The sequence below is a fragment of the Pseudophryne corroboree genome, chromosome 1 (assembly GCF_028390025.1).
Source record: "Pseudophryne corroboree isolate aPseCor3 chromosome 1, aPseCor3.hap2, whole genome shotgun sequence".
Classification (NCBI taxonomy): Eukaryota; Metazoa; Chordata; class Amphibia; order Anura; family Myobatrachidae; genus Pseudophryne; species Pseudophryne corroboree.
In genome coordinates, this window is record NC_086444.1 from 266,612,686 (window position 1) to 266,638,122 (window position 25,437).

Below are 25,437 nucleotides of genomic sequence, written 5' to 3' on the forward strand. Positions count from 1 at the left end.
ATGCAACAATTCAACGCTACCTCTGCAAAAGTGATCTAACAGAGACATTTATTACCTCCACAGGTCCTTGAGTCTGGCAGTAAAGCATACCCATCCAGGCAGCTGCATGTATAGCTGCCTTCTGAGTTTTCACAGTGGGTGTCACATCCACCATTAGTTATCTGACACTCGTCAATATCTGAAACAGGACAAATATCATGTGTAATAGTACTACAGTCACATCGCTAACAAATAACATGATATAAAAAACTATACAGCTGCATTCCAGCTGAAGATTTGAACTAAAACTTATATACTGTATGACAAATAGCTTCTGCTTTTGTGCTGCCTATGCGGTAACACATGCAATATGTGTACTTACTATATAAGTTACATAGATAAGGTCATTTAAGTATACTGAGAAATTTACACATGCTTACTTGTGCCTATAATTAGCACATATGTAAGCCCACAATGATGATGGTTACTGTCCATCTGGGTATTCAATGTGTGCAATCATTGCGGCTTGGAAGGTGGAAATCCACAGTGTATTTTTTACAAAAATGAAAATGTCACTAGAAGACCCTATTATCATACAGTATATTATCATAATATAGGTTTTACATTGGCATATACAGGTTGAGTATCTCATATCCAAATATTCCGAAATACGAAATATTCCGAAATATGGAATTTTTTTAGTAAGACTGAGATAGTGAAATCTTTGTTTTCTGATGGCTCAATGTACACAAACTTTGTTTAATACACAAAGGTATTAAACATATTGTATTAAATGACCTTCGGGCTGTGTGTATAAGGTGTAAATGAAACATACATGAATTATGTGTATGTACACAAACTTTGTTTAATGCAATAAGTTATTAAACATATTGACTAAAATGACCTTCAGGCTGTGTGTATAATGTGTATATGTAACATAAATGCATTCTGTGCTTAGACTTGGGTTCCATGCATCACCATGATATCTCATTATGGTATGCAATTATTCCAAAATACAGACAAATCCGATATCCAAAATACGTCTGGCCCCAAGCATTTTGGATAAGAGATACTCAACCTGTATATTAGTGTGTAGTGCAGCAATCTTTTTCTTGCATGGAACAAGGGACTTAGAATAAACTTATCTGTTCTCCTCAGCCACCAAATCCCATGTACTATAGTGGTCACCTGTGATGCTCAAGGACCATGCTCTCCTCTGTATTGTTCACAGTCAGGGAGCTTAATGATACTGCAAAGTGTTTGAGTTCCAGAATGCACTTCTACTCTGAGCAGGAAGAGCAGATTGGCATGGAACAGCACACAGTGGAGGAAGTGGAGAAAGCTGGAGGTTTGATAAGTCAGTGACAGAAGGGGTAGGGGGTGAGGAGGGTATCCCCACCTTAAAAAATGAGGGTACCATCAAAAGTTTTCTAGGGGATCCCAAAGCTTATTAAAAACAAATGAAATACTGATGCATGAGGGGCAACGGAGTCAAGCATTTCTAAAGAAAAAGTATCCAGTTCCTCTGGCACTGCTCACATGCACAGTTCCTTTGATGCAGGGGCTCAAGATGACTTTAAACGCATTTGTAACTAAATTTGCAAAATAAAGGAAATAAACTGCAAAAAAATCACAATATGAGTGCAGCTCTGTAACAGCATCATATTCACGTCAGGTATACATTAGGTACACTTAATTGGGAATGGGGGTGCTTCTCATCATAAGGCCCCAAATTGTGGATTCATGAAGAAGGGCAAAGACAAGGTGATGTTTCTCTGACAATCGCATCATTAAGCTTCCCCCATCTTTCCTACAGACCCAAGAATTCAGTAGAGTTTGTAAGTATACATTAATGTGATAATAACATGTTATAGGGGCCTATTCATCACCAGAATTATGCAAAGTACCCAATCATTATTAGGAGCATGATAACTTGCAGGAATTTACACCATCTTAAGATGGAGCTGATTCCCGACTTCATGCTCCTTCCTAATGGAAGGCGATCCATGGTAGCGAAGAGGGATCCAAGTCGACCCCACTGCCGCCTCCTCACTGAGAGACCGGTGGCCGTGCACATGCTTGAACTCAGGTCACACATGTGCAGCCGTCCGGCTCCAGAGGGGTAAGTAACACTGCTAATGTTACTGATTGTGGGGACAGCTGTTTTTTTAGAGCAACTTTCCATGGCATTGCAGCAATAATGAATTGCTCAGGTACATATATATCCACTTGCCGCAATTTGCAGCGAGTTGCATACTTAATTATAGGGGACCGGATAGTCCGTTGAAGAATAGGCCCTATAGCGTTGCTATATGATGCAAAAAGTATTATTTTGAATGTTTCTTTCTCTTTATTAAGGTGATATAACTATAATGTTGCTTTAGTCTTTTTATCAGCACATAATTATGTTATCCTACTTCATACTCTTCTCTTAGTGGTTCCATTCTCCAAGCGCATAATTAATCTCCCATTCAGATGCCTCAAATGATTCTTATGTAATCGTTCCATACTTAGGTCATTCTATTCTTCACTACTTACCTATGCAGCCCAGTCTATCTGGGGTAGATATATACCCTGGGTTACAGGAGCATTGGTATGTGCCAATCATGTTCACACACTTTCCATTCCTGCATAGACTGTCACTGAGAGAGCACTCATTCACATCTGTATGGGATACAGAACAAATATTTTGAAAACATAAACAAGCTACATCGTTATACAGTATTTTGCAGCTTTTATATGGTCAAATGGATTAAACTGTTACTGTCTCATTATTCACCAAAGTATATATTAATTTACTGTAGCGCCACAGAAGGTACACAGCTCCATGCAGAAAAAAGTACATATGTAAAAGGTTCAAATATATGGGATACACTGAGTTCCAGTGTGTCAACCTAAAGGTTTCAGAACAATATTACTGATATTGATTTAACAGAAGTAACAAAATGTTGAATTAATTTGGGAAGAGGTTAGTATAACAGATGAACTTGAGTTAACCGAACTGGGGATGAATTGTGTCAGATACTGTTAATACTGTCTGCTCTGTGACAGGTCAGGACGTTGCTGCATGTTCTATGTAGAAGAGTTAAGGCTAGTGAATAGAGTGCGTGCTTACAGCAGCCAATACAGTAAATGTGATCCTGACTGCAAAGAATGGGAACAATCAAGGCCAGATGTAAGGGTTTTGGCACCTTAAGCCATGTCTGCTGTTCACACTCCAACTGTATAACTCCCCACTGGGCACAGCCTCAATCCCTGCCATGTAGCAAGAAAATGAGGAAAGATAACAAAACAAGTGGCAGGTTGCTGACCCTGAACCCGTGAGCGCCCTAGTCCCAACTTTAAACAGGAGAGAATGCTTTACTATTTTATGTTGTGTCACATATGCCATTCAAACATGTGTCTTTGTCAAACTTATAATGTTATCTGTGATAACCACATTTAACAGGGATTTGTAATATACCCTTTAAGTTTCACTGGCAATTCTTTCTGGTACATGATTATTATTATTATTATTATTATTATTATCCTTTATTTATATGGCGCCACAAGGGTTCTGCAGAGCCCAATTACAGAGTACATATGCACATAATCAAAACAGGAAAACAGTGACTTACAGTTGAAGACAATATAGGACAAGTACAGGGTAATTAAGCATAACTACATCAGTAGACGACACTGTGATAATTTCCAAGGTGGCCAAAAACTGCCGGATTTGGGCAGTTGAGGATTATTAAAGTAAGAAAAGAGAAAAGGATAAGCACATGAGGGAAGAGGGCCCTACTCGAGAGCTTACATTCTAAAGGGGCGGGGCAGACAGACAGGGGTGAGACAGATGGGGTTGATTGAGCGTGGGACAGAGGGTGAGGATGAGATTTGGCTGGGTTTGGTAAAGAAGTGGGTCTTAAGAGCCCGTTTGAAGTTCTGTAGAGGGGTGGAGATGATGTAGATAAAAATGATTTTGTGGTTTGCCTTTACTTTTACTAAAAGAAATAGGGGAGATTTCAGTTAGCTGCGGTAATTTACTGTGGGTTAATTGATCCCCCACGGCTATTGAATTAGCCCCTCAGGCAGCACTTGGGCTGCAGTTAACAAAGATTTTTTTTTAGAGCCTGAGTAGACTTGAAAAAAACCCTCTGATAGATGGCCCATTTTTGGATGCTGTGGCCGTGTTCACACATAGGTCTGGGAACTTATCCTGGATTCTATTTGTTAACGCCCATTAACAGTTACTTTACTGAGAGAAAAAAGGAAGCTCTAATTGAATAGCCCCGAGCATTATACTACCATCATTTTTACACCCAGTAAATTAACGGGTCTAATTGAAATTCCCTCATAATAAGATAAATATCCATTGAAGCTCAATAACATATTGTATTCAGCTCTGTATGCTCTCCCTGCTTTCTGTTACCCAATAATGAAAGATACATAATCACAAAACACACATTAACTATCAGCAAAATCAACTTCAAATGTTATATTTATTTTAAACATAGAATTGGGGCTCTAGACAACGGTCCGAAATGCTTAAAGACACTACTGGCTTTTAATCATATGTATTTTCATTACCAGCACAGACTGCAGAATTATATGTCATATGGAATAGATGAAGTCATTCTCTAGACGCACCTACACAGGCATCTCCTGATGGCGTGAGTTCATGTCCAAGGGGACAGTTGCATAGAAAACTGCCCTCAGTGTTCACACATTCTCCACCCCTGCAAAGCAAAGGGTTCCGTTCACATTCGTCTATGTCTGGAAAAAAAACATAAAACAAACTGAAATCGGTATTATTTACTAATTGCTCTGGCATTAAGTCAGACTGGTAACATAATGGGATTTCTAAAACACATAAACAGTTTTTTTTTAGAAGTGCTGTAACCTCTCTCTATACAATCCAGACACATACAGCAACGTAATGCATTTATATGCTTTATTTATGCATAGGGATATAAAAGATGCTACAAAACCAACATACAATAGATATATACATTATAAAACAAGTAAGTGCAATTAAAACACCTTTTATATGCATGACAAATGACAGATATGCAACTACTGTAGATATTAATGGTAAAATGGCATGAATAACTAAGTACATATGGCCAAATTCATGTTTTTGTACTCAATGAAATATTCACGCAATGGAGCAATTATTGGCATACTGCGCATGCGTTACAATTGAACTGCACATACGCTAAAGTACCTTCGCAATGACGCTTCCAGTGAGATTTTCTAATGCAGAGTGATTGACAGGAAGGGACCATTTGGGGGAGGCAATAATGCAGGTGTGTCATGGCCGTCATTGGAGCGTGTATTCTAACTTCCGTCAGTTGTGATCATGTATGTAGAGAAACAAGGTGTCAGCGCTGCTACTGCTGCGGCCAGTCTGTGTGACCATAGGCTCATTTGAAGAGTCATGTTCCTCGTTATAGTATCAGTGCTGCGTATGTGTAAGCAGTTGCTGAGGACTTTACGATGGTTCTGCTGAGCGCCTATATTCTTTTCTAGACGGCAGCTTATCCTGCAATGATTATAGTTCTGTAGCCTTAAATATTTCAGCTGCGTGGTCATGTGTGTACAAACATGAATTAGGCCCATAGAATGGTAAGTACAATGTGGGGGGATGGGCCTGGAGAAACCACTAAGCAGCAGAGAACAGAATTACTCAATAACTCACCCATGCAGTTCTTCATCATCATGAAGCCACTTTCGAAGCCTTCGAAGCACTCGCATTCAAAGCTGCCGGGAGTATTGACACAAGTTCCACTTCCGCACAGATCAGGAGAGATACGGCACTCATCAATGTCTGTACATACAGATAACTTTAATGCATTTATTTAATGAAATGATTTTAATTTCAGTGGCAACATCTTACTATGTGTATTGAACTACAAACTACTTTTCCAATAAACCTTACTGGAAAGCTTCCTTAAATATTATACAGTAGGATTTCCTTCTAACCTCAATCAGCAATGATATACAAATAACTAAATGTTTGAGACAACATTGTCCGTCACCATTAAGCCATCATATGATAGAATTTTTCTTGGAAAAATAATGTGAAAATCTCTGCAAATTGTTGTAGACACAATGGGGTATATTTACTAAAGGTAGATTTTTATATTACTCTAAATCAATTTTTATGCTTCAAGGGCTAAAATACACATTTGCTAACATACTGTATAAATATCAATATGAAAAATCATCTGTTAGTTAATTTATCCCCTGAAAAACAACATTGATTTATTCCTTGAAACATCAATTTATCCCCTGAAACACAACATCGATTTAGATCGATATAAACTGATTAAAATCGACATTTAGTAAATATACTCCTGTATGCATACCTCCCAACTGTCCCGATTTTTGTGGGACAGTCCCATTTTTCTCTGTCCCACCTGTAGGCCAAAGTGTTTTACGGTGGGGGGAGTTGGGAGTGAATAGATGCCGTATGCATGTGCACTGTTTCTCTTCATGGGAGACAGAGGGACGAGCATGCCCCCACAGTGACAGAAACGGGAGGCGTGGCTCGCAATCACAAGATTCCCATAAAGGCGCTGAGGCCACACACCCTTTTTGCAGGAATCCCAAATGCATAATACAAATGTTGGGATATATGCTGTATGTGAAACCTATCTGGGGCAGATGGAGCAAGCAGCATCTGAAAAAATGCAACGCAAAATTTCCTGAACATAAGTTGTGTAGCATGTATGGGTATGCTGACAGTAGAAACAACTGGTTCCAAAGACAGGCCGATCCACATGACTCACATATGCATTAGTAAATAAGTCAATATGGGTATGACCTGACCCACAAGTGTTATTTTCACTTATGGTGTCCAAAGCTCCTATTGGCAATTTATGATGGCTATCTTTATTTAAGCAATTAGTAGGCTTACAAGATGGTAAGGATGGGCACATTGATGAACATTTTTATATATTGAAAATTTAAATGACAATATTTACAATATTTATTAAAAGTGATAGTTATTTTAGTTTTGCAAAGTTGTCTATATATATATATATATATATAGAATATGCAGCTCTGAAAATGAAATAAGGATGTCAAATCAAATAAAGACTAAAAACTGTTTTCATATTACCTGTGCAATTTCTTTCTTCCATGTCCAAAGCAAATCCATTGTTACATTTACACTTGAAGCTACCAATTGTATTTCTGCATTTCCCGTTAGTACATATCCCATAGAAAGCTTTACATTCATTTATATCTAGGGACAAACAAACAGATATTATTATATGAGCTTCTCCAGTAATCCTGTAAAGTAGTTACAGATGCTATCACTAGACAATATTCTTTATTTTGTAATATCCTTCCTTAATGTGCATTTATTGATAAGAAGTTTGATAATCTAATTTATTTACTTAAAAAAATGTCTTATCTATTAGAAATAGTTTTTATTCCAAAACCTAAAGCCTAGGTAATGAAACGACTTGCTATTTAAAAGTAACTAAGTATCTGGCGAGTCCATACTCATTTATTGTATTAAAGAGTATTACCTTTGTAGAAAGGTCTCCCCGATAAAACATCTGCTCTATTGGTAAAGCCTGGACCTCTGGGACACAACAGATTATATTCGTTAGAACCAGGCTGTGGACACTCCTCACACTCTGAGCCCCAGGCTGCTCCTACAGCACAGCAGCAGGCATCCAGACGGAACCGGCCAGGAATAGGCTGGACACATTCATCTTCATCCCATTTTAGGAAACACTGCTCCATACGTAAATCTGTAAGTGAGTAAACACGCTGTTAATCATTTCATTTATTTATTGAAGCCCTTCGTAAAGAAATGCAAAATAAATTAGTTAGCACTAAAATTCTAACCCAAAAATTGTCAAAAAGAAGTGGACGAACCCATACAAATAGACGAGATAGTAAATTACTTTCTGAGAATAACAAACATACTGTATGTAATGGTGATATCATTACCTATGTGCAAGATTTCTAAGACACCATTATAAAGATATAGATAAATATATATATATATATATATATACATATATATATATATACATATTTATTTATATACTCTTTTATTATGATGGCACCGGCTGCAGCTACCATCAAGTACTGAGAGTGCCAATCCCACAACAACCTACTTGTGCATTATGTATATATAAATATATATATATATATATATATATTTCACCAAGTAACAAAATACAGTATTTACCTAGGCAAACTCTGCCTGTTCCATCCAATGTGAACCCACCAGGACAATCGCAGAGGAAAGATCCCTGAGTATTGATGCACAGCCCGTTGGGACATACACCTGGAAACACTTTACACTCATTGACATCTGAAGCACAAAAACAAAGTAGACCAGTTACGCCTTATTAAGATACCTAACATAGTGAGTGTAAAGATTAGATATGACAAAATCCTATTGATTTCTAAGCAGCACTTCAGAAGAACGTGTCAAATCATCATACAATCAGGCTGAACGCAAAAGTATCAAAAGAAAGAAGAGCAGCTAAAGCTATAACCGAAGTATATTTTAACTGAAAATGGAAATAAATAGCAAAGATTGAGAATGATCCAGTTTTGTTAATCAAAATATTTTAACACACGATAACTACCAAAAAAGTAAATTATGATATTGGCATGTCACAGTATGTAGATCAGGAACTGCTCATATAGATGGTTACAGGCTAAGACTTAAAGCAAGAAGTCGCAATGTCAGTCAAGGTTTTATATGTTTATTAGTATTTGGCTACTAGTAATGAATGGTATAAGTATTGGGGAGAATGCACAAATCAGCCAAATGCTGAATTCTTTGTACAAAAGATTATGTTATCTGCAAAACAAAATCCAAATTCTAATGTTCATATTTAAAACTAACAGAAAGTTTAAGTTTAATATGATCTATATTTTTAGTTCTTTTTCCAAATCAACACAAGAACTCAGCAACTACTAGCAGAATATTTACTATTGAGTATCCCTTATACAAAATGCTTGGGACCAGAGGTATTTTGGATATCGGATTTTTCCGTATTTTGGAATAATTAGATACCATAATGAGATCTTATGATGATGGGACCTAAATCTAAGCACAGAATGCATTTATGTTATATATACACCCTAAACACACAGCCTGAAGGCAATTTTAGCCAATATTTTTTATAACTTTGTGCATTAAACAAAGTGTGTCTACATTCACACATTTCATTTATGTTTCATATACATCTTATATACACAGCCTGAAGGTCATTTAATACAATATTATTAATAACTTTGTGTATTAAACAAAGTTTCTGTACATTGAGCCATCAAAAAACAAAGGTTTCACTATCTCACTCTCACTCAAAAAAGTCCGTATTTCGGAATATTCCGTATTTCGGAATATTTGGATATGGGATACTCAACCTGTAATAGCACAAAGAAACTAGAAACTATTGTGTACTAATATTATGACAAGGATATAATAAGTGTTCTGTGCACTAATATCACAAGGAAATCAGCAACAACTGTATACTAATATCACAAGGAAATAAGCAACTAGTAGTGTTCTATGGGGGTCATTCCGAGTTGATCGCTAGCTGCTTTCGTTCGCTGCGCAGCGATCAGGCTAAAATTCTGCACTTCTGTGCATGCGTATGCGGCGCAATGCGCAAGCGCGTCGTACAATAGCAACGAACGATGTAGTTTCACACAAGGTCTAGCAAAGCTTTTCAGTCGCACTGCTGGCCGCAGAGTGATTGACATGAATGGGGCGTTTCTGGGTGTCAACTGACCGTTTTCAGGAAGTGTTCGGAAAAACGCAGGCGTGCCAGGAAAGACACAGGCATGGCTGGGTGAATCCAGGGCGTGTTCGTGACGTCAAAACAGGAACTGAATAGTCTGAAGTGATCGCAAGCGCTGAGTGGGTCTGAAGCTACTCTGAAACGGCACAAAATTATTTTTAGCCGCTCTGCGATCCTTTCGTTCGCACTTCTGCTAAGCTAAAATACACTCCCAGTGGGAGGCGGCATAGCGTTTGCACGGCTGCTAAAACCTGCTAGCGAGCGAACAACTTGGAATGACCACCTATGTACTAACAGCAGCCAACAACTAGAAAAACTTCAGGACTTCTGCCATTCGTAGTGTGCCTTCCCATTAGGGCAGCCTGCTTTATTATCTAGGCTACGGGGTATTAGGAATTTTATTATGACAAAACTGCAGCTTATTGGGGAAGCCTTTTGGATGAGACTCGCCACTGTGTAACCTGTGAATGGTTGGCCACCTGTAAATGACAGCTGTAAAGACAAATACAGTACTGTACACTCTAAAATGCTTCAAATAGCTTACACAGTAAGAATATATATTTCAAAAGGTCACCAGAACTTCTATGAAATTAGAAGAAAGGTGTATTAAACTACTACTTAGGTATGCAATGGTTTCATTGTACTCAGCTAGCTAACTACTGTAAATTAAGCATGTCTGATTATCTTTTCAGCACCGCATATCAATCTAAGGCAGAACACACAATTCAAATAATAAGAACATTTTGCCATGTTTATAAGAACAAAAATGCTATTGATATTTAATTAAAAACAGGATAGATTTTGTCACCTTCACATGAGACCCCTTTGACTCTTGCAAATCCACGGGGACAGGCTGTATCTGTAATATAATAAATTACGTTCATTTATTACAATTTATTTCTATAAATAGTCATATTTTAATTTGCCTCCAAATAGGTCATTCTCAATTGTTTATGACACTGTAAAAGAGTAACGCCATTTGTGCACAGACAGCTTTTTTTATCTATAATGTAACCTCTGTTTTTGACAGGCGAGAAGGATACATTGACATCACTGATCTCTATTGGGATATGGAGTGACAATGCACATGAGGGCTTTACAGAGTCTGATTATAGAATGGGAAATGGGGTAAAAGAGACATCTACTTCCCCCATCTCTGCTCTGTAAGTCTGTAATTGCTGAGTATTACATGGCTCATGCTGACCTTTAGGCGCTATTGTAGTTAGTCAATTGGCCACGGCTTTAACCACTTTTGCATATAGTCACAGACCAGGGTTTAAAAAAAAAAAAAAATCATAATATACACACCTTATTATTGAGTTACCTGATAAATAACAGGCCTGTATCCTGTGATGGTCATTAACAAACACATTGGCATCTGTGTCCATAGGCCATTAGAACTGTTGTGACAAAACACTGGTAGATGATGACCAGTTGCATTGAGAGCTAAATATTGTGACATTACTCTCGCGTTGGAGACATAAGGGGCCAGATGTAATGGCTTGCGAGACGCCTGGAGCTTCGAGACTCTGGCCGAACTCGTACGCTTTTTTAAAGCAGCAAACATTTACAATGCAAAATCAACAAGGTTTTGCCTTGTAAACCTTTGCTGCTTTAAAAAAAACGTAAGAGTTCGGCCAGATACTCAGAGCTCCGGCCATCTCACAAGCCATTACATCCGGCCCAATGTTTCTAATTTCACTCTTGAATTTATTGAATTTATTTATTCACACGTGTAACAGTTTATTATTTCAATCAGGTAATTTATTAGAACATTAGAAGTATAAACAACTGTACAGTACGTTACCTATTTCGCATCTTTCACAAGGACTTCCCCACGCAGCTCCCAGACTAGCGCAGCATTCGGACTTTAGAGTTGCTCCATTAATATTGACCTCACAGCGATCATCCTGAATATTGAGCCAACATGTTCCCTTGAGACTATCTGCCGTACATTAAATAATAGTCCTTTATGTAATAACATAATACAACAACAAATAAACACAATACCCAACACGCTGCATACAATCTCCATAAACATTGCATAGAATGTTCTTGCGGCCAGGGTCCCCTTCCCTTTGTATTTTTAATGTAATCATGTAATATGAGCCCCATAATTATGTTACTATTGCATCCATTATGTATCCATTTATATTGCTTAATGTATCACTCTGATAATAATATATAATACAAATAATAGAGTGCTATTTGCCCTGGTCTACATCTGTCATATTGACATGTAAGACATCTTAAAGAAAATAACTATATAGATTCAAACTCCAGTTTAAGCAGCGTCTAAGTTGATATGAAAAATAAAAATCATTTTTATTTTAGTATAATGAAAGGGATACAGTGGGAATGGAATTACAATTACGCAGTATATGTATTTCTACACATTGAAAGGGAGATCCTCAATTACTCTATAATGGTAGAATTAAGTCTTCTAGCCAGATATCATGAACATAACGTATAGCCTCAGAAATCAGAAGTATACGTATGGCTGGTGATAACAATAGACTCTGCGTTGATTCGGATATGGCAGGTGCCTTTCTTCTAGTGTACTGTAGCTGTTTATAGGATGACATATATAACTTTTTCTATACTTATAACCAAATCATCAGTCTCTTTGCCCCAGCTTTAGATATAAAAGTGATGCAGATTTGGTGTGTTAGCTTTATCTATTACTAGTGTCTGTTTATTGTTGATATTCAGGCTTGGACTGGCCCACAGGGCTACAGGGGAACCACCGGTGGGCCCCACTGCCTGGGGCTACACCTCCTGCTCTAAGGATCAGGTTCTTGACTGTGCACTTGAATTATACATCATACATATGTTACCTTATACTGGACTATGGTGTATTTTCTACAGTGCATTGCTGTTATTAATCTGGTACATTATCATGCATGCAGCAGCTGAATTTACTGAATTTAATGAAGGGGCCCAGATGTTGCACTCTCTAATGGTTAGTCAAACCAATGAGGTGGCAGGCCACACAACCTCAGCAGACTTGCCACGCCCCTAAACATGGGCCCCTACTACTGCATTCCCCCGATGGGCACTACATGCCCCAGTCCGACACTGATGATATTTACAAGCTTCCTATTAAACATGGAGATACCAACCTATGCAAATGCGAGAGGTGGAATCCAGCTTACTGCCAGGAGAACACTCGCAGTGAAAGGAACCAACAATATTTCTACACACTCCATTAACACATGGGTTACTTTCACATTCATTTATGTCTGGAATACAAACAAAATACTTTTGGTTAGACTTGGATTTTGCAGCAAAGAGAATCCTGAAATGGATAAATAGAAATATGCAGACATGTCTGCTCATTATTTTAGCATACAATTCTATGATACTAACATGGCATGACTTATGACATATAATAAAACGTTTTGGCAGAGATGCTGTATATATTTTTCCATAATTTGAAGTCTTTGGAGAAGTAAAACTGGTGTTTTCCTATCCAGCACTCACATTCCAAGAAACACACAGACAACCATATTCTTTTTGCCATTACTTGCATGACTGCACTGGTCTTTAGGTACTGAGCTAAAAAGAGTTGGTATAAAAATCTATTGTAGTCAGATCACTGTGTCCTTATTGGAGAGAGTTGCAAAATATATAATTATGTAGGTAAATTGATGTTCTCTATTGTTGTACTGTAGTCCCAGCAATTCAGGTGGTAACTACGTAGTTCATATCTTAAAGACTGGTGGTAAAATCAGCTCTGTGGCAACCTGTATGGGGCTCTGCGGCCAGAAATGCATGTCTGATACTGAAACCCGCTGTGTGGTAACCTAACAAACCCCCCCCCCCCCTGTATTCCACCTGTATGGGCATCTGCGGCCAGTAAAGCAAGTCTGGTGGCAAAATCAGCTGTGTGGCAACCTAACCCTCCCCTCCCCCCACCCAGATACCACATCCCACCTATATGGGCCTCTGCGGCCAGTAAAGCCAGTCTGGCACTGAAATCAGCTGTGTGGTAACCTAACCACCCCCTCTCCCCCGCCCGGATCCCACCTGTTTGGGCCTCTGCGGTCAGTAAAGCAAGTCTGGTGGTAAAATCAGCTTTGAGTCAGCAAAACAGCCACGCTTGTATTATTTTCCAGCACTTTAGGTTTATTTGCACATTTACAGGACAGCACATTAGCCATCTCCCAATGCCATCCCTCAGGTATAAAGAGCAGTGTGGCCTTAGGACAATTACTCCTTTCCTTATCTTGAAAACTTTAAAAATGAGTCATGTGCCAAGTGCCTTTAGCAAGTATGAATTATAAGCAGTAACTACCATATATCTGTATATAAATAGTATTGTAGGAGTTTATACAGATTCCCATACTCAGTCCTCAAGGTACCCTAATAGTCCAAGGTTTTAAGGATATCCATTCTTGAGCATCTTTGTTGATTATATGAATTCTAATGATATATTTTGCTATCACACAACACATATTATTCATTCCTTTTTGGAAAATGGAGCTTATGATATTATTATTATTATGCTACCCATCATGCCCCGTCTAATAGTTCTTCCACCCTCAGTCCAGTTAACCTTTCACATCTTTGAGCTTGAAACAAGAAACTCTTCATTTTGTTGTGCGTATTGCATTTTCTCTGTAAAACTGTGTCCCTTTTTGTTCTCTTCCCCCTTTAATTTACTGCTTTTGTATTATTGTTCCTCTCTACTAGTAATGAAAATCTTTGTTTACAAGTCTTGTATAACTTGTTTTGCTCTTTTTTCAATAAAATGTATTGAGTAAAAAAAATAAAAAGGCCAATTGAGGAAGTTAAAAGGAACTGTTCCTCGGAGTTGGATTTTGAAAAGCCGGCAAGCAGATTGCACATTTCCTTTATAATATGGGGTTACCCTGAGAGTTTATTCTCATATGCATATCATGAAATAATAAGTAAGATATTGGTCAACTTTTGAGATACTGTATAATATATAAAACAGCCAATAGAATTCAATTCATATTACACTAGCTAAAGTACATGATGTTGCCCGGGGTTTAAATTTTCCAGTTATTAAGTTGTCAATGAGTGGGATGTAACTAATAACTAGAGATGTGCAACTGAAATTTTTCGGGTTTTGTGTTTTGGTTTTGGTTTCGGTTCCGCGGCCGTGTTTTGGATTTGGACGCGTTTTGGCAAAACCTCCCTGACATTTTTTTGTCTGATTCGGGTGTGTTTTGGATTCGGCTGTTTTTTTTTAAAAAAAACCCCTCAATAACAGCTTAAATCATATAATTTGGGGGTCATTTTGATCCTATAGTATTAAAAACCTCAATAACCATAATTTCCACTCATTTCCAGTCTATTCTGAACACCTCACACCTCACAATATTATTTTTAGTTCTAAAATTTGCACCGAGGTCGCTGGATGACTAAGCTAAGCGACCCAAGAGGGCGGCACAAACACCTGGCCCATCTAGGAGTGGCACTGCTGTGGCAGACAGGATGGAACTTAAAAAAATTGGCCCCAAACACCACATGATGCAAAGAAAAGAGAAAAAGAGGAGCACTGTGGTCGCTGGACGGCTAAGCTAAGCGACACAAACACCTCAATATCACAGGAATTATTCGTTCTAATCAATGGTATTATTGGTCCAAATCACTGGAAGAAAATGACAAAATCACTGGAATTATTTGTTCTAATCAATGGTATTATTGGTCCAAATCACTGGAAGAAAATCACAAAATCACAGGAATTATTAATTCTAATCAATGGTATTATTGGTCCAAATCACTGGAAGAAAATGACAAAATCACTGGAAATAAATGGCAGTAATGTCGGGAATTATATCAAATGGCAGTACCACTGGACATATACGGAAGTGTCAGACAGGATGGCACTTAAAAAAATAGTCCCCAAACAGCACATGATGCAAAGAAAAGAGAAAAAGAGGTGCACTGTGGTCGCTGGATGGCTAAGCTAAGCGACACAAATACCTCAATATCACAGGAATTATTTGTTCTAATCAATGGTATTATTGGTCCAAATCACTGGAAGAAAATGACAAAATCACTGGAATCATTTGGCAAGATCACTGTAATTAATAATTAATTATAAATCACTGATATTAATTGGTAAAATCTCGCTATCGCCTGCCTAGTGAAGTGGAATCTAGATGGGATTTTGTACCGGGGACACAATAACTTCATCAATTGTCTAAATCCCAATGCACTAATGGCGGAAAACCGAGCACACTGATTATACTGAGAACTGATTATACTGATCACTGATTATACTGAGCACTGATTATACTGAGCACTGATTTTACCTAGCACTGATTATACTGAGCACTGATTTTACTGAGCACTGATTTTACTGAGCACTGATTTTACTGAGCACTGATTATACTGATCACTGATGATATTACGGCGACATGACACTGAGCAGCAAGAAAAGTACTGGACTATTGTACTGTAGTATACTGGTCACCACAATGCAGCACTGACACTGAGCACAGATATTAAACACTGATCAGGATACTAGAAGTGACACAGAGCAGCAAGATACGGCAATGGCCTACTGTACTGTACTACTATATATACTGGTGGTCACCAAAATGCTGCACTGTACTACTATACTGCTCACAACAATGCAGCACAGATATGGATACTTGAAGTGACACGGAGCTGCAAGATACAGCAATGGCCTACTGTACTGTACAACTATATACTGGTGGTCACCAAAATGCTGCACTGTACTACTATACTGCTCACAACAATGCAGCACAGATATGGATACTTGAAGTGACACGGAGCTGCAAGATACAGCAATGGCCTACTGTACTGTACAACTATATACTGTTGGTCACCAAAATACTGCACTGTACTACTATAATTATATACTGGTGGTCCCCACAATGCAGCACACTGAGCACAGATATTTGCAGCACACTGAGCACAGATATGCAGCTTTTCAGGCAGAGAACATAGATATTTGCAGCACACTGAGCACAGATATGGAGCTTTTCAGGCAGAGAACGTAGATATTTTCAGCACACTGAGCACAGATATTTTCAGCACACTGAGCACAGATATTTTCAGCACACTGAGCACAGATATGGAGCTTTTCAGGGAGAGAACGTAGCCACGTCCTCTCCGTTCAATCTCCAATGCACGAGTGGAAATGGCGGCGACGCGCGGCTCTTTATATGGAATATGAATCTCGCGAGAATCCGACAGTGGGATGATGACGTTCGACCTCGCTCAGGTTAACCGAGCAAGGCGGGAAGATCTGAGGCTGCCTCGGATCCGTGTAAAATAGGTGAAGTTCGGGGGGTTCGGATCTCGACGAACCGAACCCGCTCATCTCTACTGATAACATATTAAAAATATTAAGAAGTTAGTAGCTCTTCCAACACACCCATGAGGTGGCTGCCCAGTGTTGTTTTTGGGGTGTCGCTAGTAGTCCTGATACCCAGCTTATCTTTCTGTTCAGTTTTATAATCATTTTTCCATTGCGAAAATTTTGTTCTGTTATCAATGTTGCTATTCCAAGGCTATTGGGTACACGACATTTTTTGTCTTCCCACCTCAATTGCTGTCAGATATTTCAGGTCACTAAGTTATGGTTAGTTATGCCAGTTATTACAGTTTATTAAAGTTTTCATTAATATCCACCCAGTGGAAGCCCCAGAGTAGGCCACATTAGTCAAAGTTCTGCCCAGCGTACTCCAAGGGGAGGTCCGACCGGGACCCTAACCACCTAGTATGTCTTGTGGGGTCCAATGTTACCACTCTGTGACATTATCCTCAAAATCCATCCAGTGGAAAGCTCACAATAGGCTCTCCTTGTCAAAGTTCTGCCCAGCGTACACCATTGGAGGTCCAACTGGGAGCCCAACCCCCTAGTATGTCTTCTAGTATCTACCACTCTATGAAGTTTCTATCTAAATCCATCCAATGACAGGCCCAGAACAGGCTCCATGGGTCAAAGTTCTGCCAGCGCATTCCGCAGTCCGACCCTAACCCCACTAAAACCTAGTCAGGATCCAACTGAACCACTTTGGGTTGGTTTCATCCCAATCAGGGCAGGGATGTCCAAATGCATAATTGGACAGACAAACTAAAAGACAAATTAATTTAATATACTGCATATCAGATATATGGCATTGACCCTGAAAGGGGTGGATATTTTTAGTTTAAACCCCACCAATATTTTAAGTTGGATAATGACGGGCACGTGTACCAAGTTTGATCCAGATCCATTAAACCATGTAGGAGCCTATGAAGAACATATATATATATATATATATATATATATATACATACATACATATTTTCACTTTTATGTATATAGATTGTTCATTTTCAAATATAATCATATAAAATATATATTAATTGATATAGTGGATAATTAAAATAGCTTCACGGCTCAGCATACCACAAGGTAGGGAGGGAGAGGGGGTCCGGCATTAATGCTCTTGGCTCAGCGTACCACGAGGGAGGGGGGGTTGGGCATTAATGCTCATGGCTCAGCATACCACGAGGGAGGGAGGTTCAGGCATTAATGCTGACAGCTCAGCGTACCAAGAGGGAGGGAGGGGGGGGGGTTGAGCATTAATGCTCGAAGCTCAGCGTACCACAAAGGAGGGAGGGTGATTCGGGCATTAATGCTCGCGGTTCAGCGTACCACGAGAGGGGGGGTCGGGCATTAATGCTTGCGGCTCAGCGTAGCACGAGGGAGGACGGAGGGTGGGGGGGTCGCCCAATACTGCCCGCAGCTGCACTGTAAGCTCCGGCTTGGGGGAGATGGAAGGCAGAGCTGACATTCAGGGACTTGTCAAATATAGATTGTGGAGGCTGCTGGTTGCGCTGTGTGCAAGGCACACAGTGCACATACCTAGTTACGGCCCTGAGTGAGTCCCGTGCAACTCCGTTAGTGTTGACTGTCTTTTTTTGCCAAAAATGTGTCTTATTCACATCTTTAAACGCATCTCTAGACTCTGCTGATTAAAATAATATGCAACATTCCTATATTTGGTGTGCAACTGTACCTGTATCTGCATACAAAATGCTACAATACAGTGTTTTCTAGGAAAAACACTCTAGGAAAACACTGCAGCATTGCAGTTCATATGCAGGTAAAGTCGAACACAGAATATAGGCATGTGTGACTATACAGTAGCTTGTGCATCCTATTCGCATTGTTTTGCGAATAATATACATTTTAATGGAAAACATTGCACGAAAAGACGCTCTGCTCTACCAAGTCACACGCCGGCATGGCGTGAGAAGGAGGGCTGTTTAACATGCAGGGATACAAGATAAGTAGACACATCTGTAATATATTGAGGCACAGCTCCATTAAGAAAGGTGGGATTCATTTTGTATTCATAAGCTGTAATCCAAGTGACTGTATATATATATATTGTGACAAGAACACTGGGATAGTGTTTGAGGGCAGGTATATTTGTCCCAGGTTCTTGTCTTACATGTTTTAGAAAATGTTAACTTCTAGAAAAAATGCTTTTTGTTTTGTCTGAACCTTTTCAGTTTGCTGTAAAAGATGGGTAAAGGCTCTGAGAGAGAGATAAGGCGAGTTCTAGACATTGGGCCCAGTTCGGGTCTTTGGCCTCACAGAGGGCTAATCAGGGTTTCAGCTGTGTAAGAGTGTTATAGTGCTTCTAACCTGATTAGTATGAGCAGACTGCCTGGGAAGGCTGGAGGATCTGTGTGTGAGAGACACGCTTTCTGATGCAAGTAAGCTATACAGTATGTACTGACGAACTCTGTGTTTTGTTTAGTGACAGTTAGGAATATCTTATGTTTAGTTAGTGCCGGACAGGCAAGGTATTTTTATTTTGGGGTTTGTTTTATTTTCTGTTTCAATAAAACTGGCCGGGGTCAGTTGTACCAGAAACTGGACTTGTGTTGTTCCTCAGCTGCTGCGTGCGGCCGTATTCCCCAGGAAAAGGCGCCTTGCACCCCTACAGTGTTACAACTTGGTGGAGAATGCGAGCACACCGTTCTGCGCATAAGTGAAAGCAGCAGCTTTGTGAGGCCTGCAGAAAACGGTGGTTTATGCAGATACAGCCCAGTGTGAAGTTACTGAGACTCACCCCTGAGGGTTTGATATATGTCTTGGGTGAAAGCAGCTACAAAGCCGCCTGAAAAATCTGTCGACATGGAGGATCTGCTTAAAGCCTTGCTGCAAGCTACAGCGGCTCAGCAGGAGGCCAACCGACAGCAGCAGGTGGCAATGGAGGAAAATAGGAGACAACAGCAGGAGGCAATGGAGGAAAATAGGAGACCACAGCAGGTGGCAATGGAGGAAAATTGGAGACTACAGCAGGAGGCCAACAGACAGCAGCAGGTGGCAATGGAGGAAAATATAAGACAGCAGCAGGTGGCAATGGAGGAAAATAAGAGACAACAGCAGGCAGTTGTTGATTAACTTTACAGGCAACAGCGTCAGGATATAGAGGCCTTGCTAGATTCAGGAAGTTTAGTTACCCTCGTGAAAGCTGGGTTAGTGAACCCCTTAAAGGTCCAGCAAATACCTATTGGGGTAACTTGCATACATGGGGATACCCAACATTATGCCACTGCTGAGGTGAATATAGAAACTTGTTGTGGGTCAGCAATGGTTAAAGTAGGACTGGTCCCTACCTTGGTGCATGAGGCCATAATAGGGAGGGATTTTCCTCATTTTTGGAAACTGTGGGAATCACGGTTATCAACAGATGTGAGAAGTAAAAAGCCAGTTGATAATACCGGTGATTTTATGGATGTACGTGGGTCTTCGGAACTTTCTGGCCCTTTGCCTTTTGCTAGTTTGGCTGGGGAAGTGACAGATGGGGAGTCCAGTGAGGACCCTCTTGCCGGGAACAGAGACATAGTAGTTAGAACTGAAAGCGTGCCTGACCTGGAGGTAAAGAAGGATCTGTTTGCGTCTGAACAGTTAAAGGATCCTACCTTAATAAAGGCTAGAGAGAATGTTAAGATTGTTAATGGGGAACCTGTGGTACCAGGTGACAGGGTTACGTATCCCCACATGGCCATCTGTAATGAGCTCTTGTACCACATTGTCAAAAGGGGTGAGGATGTGGTGGAACAGCTGGTAGTTCCCCAGCCTTATCGGAGAACGGTACTAGATTTAGCTCATAGTCACGTTACCGCAGGACATTTAGGGGCAGAAAAAACCACTGAAAGAGTTTTACAAAGGTTCTTTTGGCCAGGGGTTTATAAAGAAGTGTCTGAATATTGTTCTTCCTGTCCTGAATGCCAGTATCATGCCCCTAGACCCCATTTCAGGAGCCCACTAGTTCCCATGCCTATTATAGAGGTCCCGTTTGACAGAATAGCCATGGATCTCGTGGGGCCCTTGTTAAAGTCTGCTCGGGGCCATCAGTATATCCTGGTAATTATGGACTATGCCACTCGATATCCTGAGGCTGTCCCTTTACGCACTATCACAACCAAGGCGATAGCTAGGGAGCTGGTGCAGGTATTTAGTAGAGTGGGAATACCAAAAGAAATTTTGACTGACCAAGGTACTCCATTTATGTCAAGGATCATGAAAGAGTTGTGCAAGTTATTTAAGGTCACTCACCTCAGGACGTCCATCTACCATCCCCAAACTGACGGGTTGGTGGAAAGGTTTAATAAAACATTAAAAAGTATGTTAAAAAAGGTTGTTGAGAGAGATGGGAAAAACTGGGATTGTTTGTTGCCCTACTTGTTAATGGCCATCAGAGAAGTTCCTCAGTCCTCTACGGGGTTTTCTCCATTTGATTTGTTGTATGGTAGACACCCCAGAGGGCTGTTGGATATTGCCAAAGAGACGTGGGAAGGACAGCCCACTCCTTATAGAAGCGTTATTGAGCATGTAACACAAATGCAGGATAGGATTGCAGCCGTGGTACCTGTTGTCAGAGAGCACATGGAACAGGCCCAAAGTGCTCAACAGAGGGTCTATAACCGGAGTGCCAAGATACGGGAATTTGCTCCTGGCGATAGAGTTCTTGTTTTGGTACCCACTGTGGAAAGCAAATTCCTAGCTAAATGGCAGGGTCCATTTGAGATTAGGGAAAAAGTGAATGAGGTTAATTACAAAGTATACCAGCCGGGAAAGAGAAAACCCGAACAGATCTACCATGTTAACTTAATCAAACCCTGGAAAGATAGGTTGTCTCTGTCAGCGGAGCCTTGCCCTTCGGTGTCTTCACCCCGGTTGCTTCCCGCAGTGAAGGTGTCAGAGACATTATCAGCTGATCAGAACAATCAGGTTAAAGAATTTCTCATCCAAAATAGGGAGGTATTTTCAGAGCTGCCTGGCCGAACGACCATAATAAAACATGACATTGTCACAGAACCAGGGGTCAGGGTTCATTTAAAGCCATATAGGATTCCTGAAGCTCAGCGAGAAGCTATTTCTAAGGAAGTTAAAACCATGTTAGAACTGGGAGTCATAGAGGAGTCTAACAGTGAGTGGTCCAGTCCCATAGTGCTCATCCCGAAGCCCGACGGTAGCATACGCTTCTGTAATGACTTTCGTAAGTTAAATGAGGTGTCCAAGTTTGATGCATACCCCATGCCCCGTGTGGATGAGCTTGTAGAAAGGCTGGGAACAGCCAGGTTTCTCACCACATTGGACCTGACCAAAGGTTACTGGCAAATACCTTTATCTGATAGCGCCAAAGAAAAAACAGCCTTTTCGGTTCCGGAGGGGCTGTACCAGTATAAGATGTTACCCTTTGGGTTGCATGGGGCTCCAGCAACCTTTCAACGGGCGATGGATAAAATTTTGAGGCCCCATAGAAAATATGCAGCTGCCTATTTGGATGATGTGGTAATTCACAGTACAGACTGGGGGTCCCATTTGGTTAAAGTACAAGCAGTACTGGACTCAATCAGAGAGGCAGGGTTAACTGCTAACCCAAAGAAGTGCTGCCTCGCAATGGAGGAGGTCAAATACTTGGGCTTCACCATAGGCAGAGGTCTGATTAGGCCCCAATTGAATAAAGTTGATGCTATTCAAAACTGGCCTCGTCCAGTGAATAAAAAACAGGTAAGGGCTTTTTTGGGAATTACTGGGTACTATAGACGGTTTATTCCTAATTTTGCGACCACAGCGGTGCCGTTGTCAGACCTTACCAAAGGGAAGCAGTCAAATGTGGTGAAATGGAACCCTGATGCAGAAAAGGCGTTCCAAGCGTTAAAAGTGGCTTTGTGTTCACAACCGGTGTTGATAACACCAGGTTTTTCAAAAGAATTTGTGGTACAGACAGATGCCTCAGAGGTAGGGATAGGTGCTGTGCTGTCCCAAACCAGAGATGGGGACGAACACCCTATCATTTATTTGAGTAGGAAACTCAATGAGCATGAAAAAAGGTATGCCATTGTGGAAAAGGAGGCTTTGGCCATTAAGTGGGCACTAGATACCTTGAGATATTACCTCTTGGGTAGACAATTCAGACTAGTGACAGACCATGCCCCTTTAAAATGGATGTATGTAAATAGAGGCAAGAATGCTCGTGTAACTAGATGGTTTCTAGCGTTGCAGGACTTTAAGTTTACTGTCGAACATAGACCGGGAACACAATTGACCAACGCAGATGCATTGTCTCGCATCTTCTGTTTGGGGGCTACAAGTGTTCCGGCCCCTAGGTCGAAACAGGGGAGGGGGATATGTGACAAGAACACTGGGATAGTGTTTGAGGGCAGGTATATTTGTCCCAGGTTCTTGTCTTACATGTTTTAGAAAATGTTAACTTCTAGAAAAAATGCTTTTTGTTTTGTCTGAACCTTTTCAGTTTGCTGTAAAAGCTGGGTAAAGGCTCTGAGAGAGAGATAAGGCGAGTTCTAGACATTGGGCCCAGTTCGGGTCTTTGGCCTCACAGAGGGCTAATCAGGGTTTCAGCTGTGTAAGAGTGTTATAGTGCTTCTAACCTGATTAGTATGGGCAGACTGCCTGGGAAGGCTGGAGGATCTGTGTGTGAGAGACACGCTTTCTGATGCAAGTAAGCTATACAGTATGTACTGACGAACTCTGTGTTTTGTTTAGTGACAGTTAGGAATATCTTATGTTTAGTTAGTGCCGGACAGGCAAGGTATTTTTATTTTGGGGTTTGTTTTATTTTCTGTTTCAATAAAACTGGCCGGGGTCAGTTGTACCAGAAACTGGACTTGTGTTGTTCCTCAGCTGCTGCGTGCGGCCGTATTCCCCAGGAAAAGGCGCCTTGCACCCCTACAGTGTTACAACTTATATATATACACTGTACTGTATATTGCACAAAACTGCACTGTGCATGCTCAAAAATATACGTGAGCACATGCTGCCTCTTGGAGATCTGCGTGGTTCTGCTACTTAACCCTGCCTGCACCTGGCTGTATGGGATGCGTCCATTCCTACATCTGTTGAATAAAGTCGTATTTGTGCAAGTATGAAAAGATGCAGACTGGCACATGAGCACATATACAGTACTTCTGAGAAAGCTGTATCATTTACAGGTGGTCAGTGGCAGCTGTAAATAGTGGCTGATGATGATGGTGATGGTGGGTCCCTAGAAAGAATGAAGCACTTGTAGCTCTTTGTATATTGATTGTTCTTTGACACTTTTCCATTTATTATGCTTATATATATATATATATATATATATATATATATATATACAGTGGTCGAAGTGGGGCGGTATACGGCGGTATGGTATACCACCACTTCTTTCACTGACCTGGAAATGAAGTGCAGCAGGAGGCGAGGGAAGTGGCTATCCTGCTGCACATTGTCCTCCCGTCCCTGCGCGGTGGCCGGCGGCTGTGTAGAGCGCTGTACTCGCTTACAGCCGCTCCCCTCCGCCAGCTGCCCACCTCCCGCTGCTCACCGCACGCCGCTCACCGCCACCCGCTGCTCACCGCCCGCCGCTCACCGCCCACCGGCGCCAGCCACCAGCCGCAACAAATGTCAGGTAATGTTCCCTTGCTCTCACCCTTTCTCCCTGTCGTTACTCTCCCTGTCCCTACTGTCACTCTCTCCCTGCTGTCACTGTTGTCACTCTCCCTACTGTCACTGTCGTCACTCTCTCTCCCTGTCGTCACTCTCTCTCCCTGTTGTCACCCTCTCCCTAACGTCACTCTCTCTCTCCCTGCTGTCACTGTCGTCACTCTCTCTCCCTGTCGTCACTCTCTCTCTCCCTGCTGTCACTGTCATCACTCTCTCTCCCTGTCGTCACTCTTTCTCCCTGTCGTCACTCTCTTTCTCCCTGCTGTCACTGTCGTCACTCTCTCCCTGTCATCACTCTCTCCCTGTCGTCACTCTCTCTCTCCCTGCTGTCACTGTCATCGCTCTCTTTCCCTGTCGTCACTCTCTCTCCCTGTCGTCACTCTCTCTCTCTCCCTGCTATCACTGTCGTCACTCTCTCTCCTTGTCGTCACTCTCTCCCTGTCATCACTCTGGCTGTCCCTGTCGTCACTCTGGCTGTCCCTGCTGTCACAATTTCAGCTCATTCAGTGTGCTACAATGTGAATTTTGGCTCATTCAGTGTGCTATAATGTGAATTTCGGCTCATTCAGTGTGCTATAATGTGAATTTCGGCTCATTCAGTGTGCTACAATGTGAATTTTGGCTCATTCAGTGTGCTATAATGTGAATTTCGGCTCATTCAGTGTGCTACAATGTGAATTTCGGCTCATTCAGTGTGCTACAATGTGAATTTCGGCTCATTCAGTGTGCTACAAT

At 40.9% G+C, this 25,437-nt stretch overlaps 1 protein-coding gene across 1 annotated transcript in view; it reads right to left on the minus strand.

Moving 5' to 3' along the window:
* The window catches only part of FBN2 (fibrillin 2), a 384,738-nt gene that overhangs the window by 125,934 nt on the left and 233,367 nt on the right, over positions 1 to 25,437 (minus strand). The window contains exons 20-29 of the mRNA XM_063964252.1: positions 12,866 to 12,985; positions 11,551 to 11,688; positions 10,552 to 10,602; positions 8,174 to 8,299; positions 7,500 to 7,727; positions 7,085 to 7,210; positions 5,660 to 5,788; positions 4,609 to 4,734; positions 2,518 to 2,643; positions 56 to 178 (exon numbers count right to left, since the gene is read on the minus strand). Coding sequence (XP_063820322.1) covers positions 56 to 178; positions 2,518 to 2,643; positions 4,609 to 4,734; positions 5,660 to 5,788; positions 7,085 to 7,210; positions 7,500 to 7,727; positions 8,174 to 8,299; positions 10,552 to 10,602; positions 11,551 to 11,688; positions 12,866 to 12,985 — 1,293 coding nt within the window. The remainder of the gene's footprint in view (positions 1 to 55; positions 179 to 2,517; positions 2,644 to 4,608; positions 4,735 to 5,659; positions 5,789 to 7,084; positions 7,211 to 7,499; positions 7,728 to 8,173; positions 8,300 to 10,551; positions 10,603 to 11,550; positions 11,689 to 12,865; positions 12,986 to 25,437) is intronic.